At 37.5% G+C, this 4,646-nt stretch overlaps 1 protein-coding gene across 1 annotated transcript in view; it reads right to left on the reverse strand.

The window, feature by feature from the left end:
* The window catches only part of LOC105824691 (ATP-binding cassette sub-family A member 10-like), a 132,571-nt gene that overhangs the window by 84,918 nt on the left and 43,007 nt on the right, over positions 1 to 4,646 (reverse strand). Inside the window, 2 exon segments of the mRNA XM_012662225.1 lie at positions 2,670 to 2,721; positions 4,166 to 4,350. Of these exon segments, the coding sequence (XP_012517679.1) occupies positions 2,670 to 2,721; positions 4,166 to 4,350 (237 nt within the window).

Here is a 4,646-nt window from a genome sequence, read left to right on the forward strand (position 1 = left end):
ATGGTTTTATATCTGGATTCTCTGTTCTTATCCATAGGTCTACATTGCTGTTTTTGTGCTAATACCATGCTGTTTTGGTTACTATAGCCTCATGGTATACATTGAAGTCTGGTAAAATGATGCCTCTCCAAATTGTTTTTATTACTTAAGGTTGCTTTGGCTATTCGGGGTCTTTTCTGGTTCCATAGAAACCATAGAACTGTTTTTCCTAGACCTGCAAAAAATGATGTTGGTATTTGATGGGGATTACAACTGAATCTGTAGATCACTTTGGGTGGTATATACATTTTGACAATGTTGATTCTGCTGATCCATGAGCATGATGTTTTTCCATCCATTTGCATCCTCTGCAATTTCCTCCCTCAGTGTTTTGTAGTTCTCCCTGTAGAGGCTTTTCACCTCCTGACTACAGATATCTTACCAAGTGAGTGAACCCTATCAACTCTGGAAGATCCTGCAGTTCTAGAGGTGGGGATATGGTATAAACCTCTTCAAGTCTCCTTTGAAATTACTGTATATCAGAGTAAGTGTCACTTCCATTCTCTATCTCAGTCAGTGTTTCCATCATCCACTCAGGAACTCAAGCTGGTACCTGAAAGGAATACTTGACTGTCTCTCCCTTTCTCATCCCATCCTGTGACCTACAAAATTATCATAATTTAACATCAGGAAATTATGAGTTTAACTTTATGAATCTAATTGAATTTATCCTTTGATCACTTGCCTTTGACCTTCTAGTCCAGACTCTTATCATCTTTCACCTCAACCAAGGCTATGATGTCTCTGTTGATTGTTAGTTATCCCCTTTGCATCAGCACTGGCCTCTTTTCTTTTGCAATGCGAAGGACATGCCAGGCACTAGGTTTCCCGGAATCCCCTTCTCAGTATTGGACTTTGTCATGATAAGAACTTGGGAAACATTTGGGGAGCAGAAATGAATGAAGGTCCTTATCCTCTGAAGGTCATAGGGGCTAAACGCATAGGTGGACTGAGGCTTGTAGTGGCTTCTAAGACTTCTTGACAAGCACCGCTCTGCTGCTGAAGGTTAAGATATCTGGTGGGAGCTTTCCTAGAAAATCCCTGACACTTGCAACAGTTTACCAACAAACTTCTTGAAAACCACTCATTTCTGTGCATTAGGCTAACGTCCTCAGTAGTTGTTTCCCTGACTTTCTGGCTACAACTTTCTTGACCTTCTCTCCTCCAACCATTGCACATTTATGAATCCCTCATTCCTATATTAAACCGCTTTACTCCCACAATATTTCTAACAATGCAGTTTTTCTGACCAGACCCAGACTGATAAAACTTCCTAAATGTTTCCATTTTTCCAGTTACATCACCCTCAAATCCATTCTCCACAAAGCTGCCAAAGCGATCTGTCAAGAGTATGGTTGTCTAAAATCACTCAGTGATCCCCCTACACTATACAAGACAGGCTGCCCTTCTTAACTTGGCAAATTAACTCCTTCATGATCTTATTTGGTCCACATCTCATCAAGAGTATGGTCATCTAAAATCATTCAGTGATCTCCCCACACTATACAAGACAGACTGCTCTTCTTAACTTGGCAAACAAAATCCTCCATGATCTGATTTGGTCCCTATCTCTTAAAGTTTGCCTCTCCCTCTTCTAGTGTTGTAGTTTAAGCTCAGAAATGTCACTTCCTTGTGCTCCCTAGACATATACGCTGTCTCTGGCTGTCCTATGTTGCTCATGCCGTATCCCCATGTGGGAAGACTTTCACATATCCTACCATACTTTGTATGACCAAGACCTTTTCTTCCCATATAACACTCACATCAAGAATTGTCTGCTTCTGACCTCCGCCACTATGTTAGGCTGGGCTGGATGATCCTTTGCTATGTTCTCTTAATTCCTGTGTTCATCTCTACCACTCCTTTTACTAATTACCTATTGAAATGCCTGTTTCCCCCTAGACTCTGCACTTTCTGAGGTGAAACTCTGTCATTAGTCTCTGTATCCTAATTTTAGCAGAGGGCTTAATGAATGATAAATAAATTAATGAAGTAATTAATTTGTCAACAGGAACAGTCTGGTCCAGAATGATCAAAGAGATTCTGGTTTGAGGCATGTTAGACAATTAGGTACAGATAGAGGGAATGTCAAGGTAGATGACATAGTGTGCAGATTTACACAGGCTAGAGCTGTCACATTTTCTTGAGCGTATACTCAGCTTATATTAAAATATTAAGGGCAAATTGGACCTAAGGCCACTGAACAAGATGACTAGTATTATCCACTTAGTTAAGAGAGCTAAATAACTAACCCCTCTTCAACTCACACAATCATGCCCATTTACCCACTGGATGAATATGGGTCAGACTCATGGTCCTGAGCATTTATAGAACCATGTTTCTAGAAGATGAGCTTTTGGCCTGACAAAGGAGGAACTAATGTAATTTGGTCCTAATTTAACTTGTTAAGTGCCCCAATACTAAATTTTCTGGTGTCAACATAATGACTATAAGAGTTAATAGTAAGGAATGTGATAAACTGGAATAGCTATAAAAGTCTTCGTGCAGGGAATAGAATTTTAAAGACTATTAAAAAATGGTAGAATTTGAGAAGTTCCTTTAACTCTAGGAAATAAAGAACTTTCTCCTTGATTTTTCCATGTCAGCTTAGAGTTTTCTCCTTTTCCTACTGTCTCTCCTCATTTCCCACTTCTTCCAGACACTTTCACAATCACCTTCTACCTGTTTTTAAATAAGGTGAATTGATATAAGTCTAATTGATTGAACTTATTTGGGATATTCATAACAGCTAACATTTATTGAATATATATTATGGACCAAGCACTACTCTAAAAGCTTTACATGTACTCTAAAAGCACAGGCAGGTTAAGTAATTTAGCTGGGATTATGCAATTAAGAAGTGGCAAAACCAGGATTCGAACTGGGTATTTTAAATCTATGGTCTACATTATAATCACTGTGCTTCACTGTTTCCTCAAAATATACTTTCAGAAAGACTTCACATAGGCCGGGCATGGTGGCTCACGCCTGTAATCCTACCACTCTGGGAGGCCAAGGTGGGTGGATCGTTTGAGCTGAGGAGTTTGAGATCAGCCTGAGCAAGCAAAACCCCGTCTCTACTAAAAATAGAAAAGAAATTAGCTGGACAACTAAAAATATATAGAAAAAATTAGCCGGGCATGGTGGCACATGCCTGTAGTCCCAGCTACTCAGGAGGCTGAGGCACAAGGATCGCTTGAGCCCAGGAGTTTGAGGTTGCTGTGAGCTAGGCTGATGCCAAGGCACTCTAGCCCAGGCAATAGAGTGAGACTTTGTCTTAAAAAAAAAAAAAATAAAGAAAGATAACTTCGCATAAATGAGATGTCACTTAAGAATATTTCTCAATAATCTTCAATGAAATAAGCAAATGCCTAGAGAAGTATGCACTAAATTATGACAGAATGACGAATTAAGCAGTCATTGTCTATAGAAGTATATCTTCCTGGTTTCCCTTAAAATCCTTTACCGATAGTCCTCCCTGTATTATTTTTTATTTCTATACCCCTTCAATCAATCAAACTGATTTGGATACAGAACTGACATCTACATAGTTCCTGTTATGTAACAGGCATATATACTTAATTATCTTATTGATTCTTTATATTACTAAAGATGACACACATATTCCACTCTCCTTAGAAATGAAAAAAAAAAATGAGGCTTAGAGAGTACATATATAGTTTAACAAAAAGCCACAAAGCTATTAAATTGTTGAGAGAGCTTTTGACTTTGAAATTTCAGACCCTACACTACCTAAAGGAGATAGTCTAAGTATGAAAAACACATGTACAACATATTTTATATACACATACTTTATATACATATACATAACATGTATGTGTATATGTGTGTGTTTAGAAGACAAAGCAGAGAGCAAAGTATAAATGATGGGGGATTATAAGATAGAAGACAAAAGATGAGGGGCAAGAAAGTGAATAGGGCTCCTAAATTTTACTGTTGACAATATTAACAGTATTTATTTTCATAATAGTGAATGAGAGAAATTTAGAATTATGGCAGAATGGCTGAAAGAAAGGAAAACATCATCTATATCAACATTTGACCTACGGCTGGCCCTGTTGCAGCTTAGTTTATTAAGTTTTTACCTATAGGTATACATAGTCACATAATTTCTTAATTACCTTATGGCCTCTTTTTCATGGAATTCTGGAGACACTGGTTCAAAAGAGTCATCAGAGAAATGCTCCGGATTTATTTCATTCTGAAAGACTTCATGATGAGTATTTTGATGTTTGGACCAAAATGAAGACTTTAGGAAAAACAATGGAGAATGCCGGTGGCCATCTTTGTCTAATTAATCAAGATATAATTTCATATTACAACAATCATATCATACTAGTAAAGAAAGACATCTGTCCTAGTGAAGTTTGATAACACTTTTGAACTTAAGTTATTACATTGGGCATTTAAATTTATAATGTCAACAATAAATCATTATAGGTACATTGAGGTTAAGAGTGTTCTGGTCTTTGATAAGTTCTCAGCTGTGGTTCATAAAAATAAAAGAGCTTATCAAAGAAGATAAAGTTGTAGCTGTAGGAAATCATATCAAACATCAAGAACTTCATTCTTGGGATTTCCAGACA

This window comes from Propithecus coquereli, unplaced genomic scaffold (assembly GCF_000956105.1).
Source record: "Propithecus coquereli isolate 6110/MARCELLA unplaced genomic scaffold, Pcoq_1.0 Scaffold76, whole genome shotgun sequence".
NCBI classification, from domain to species: domain Eukaryota; kingdom Metazoa; phylum Chordata; class Mammalia; order Primates; family Indriidae; genus Propithecus; species Propithecus coquereli.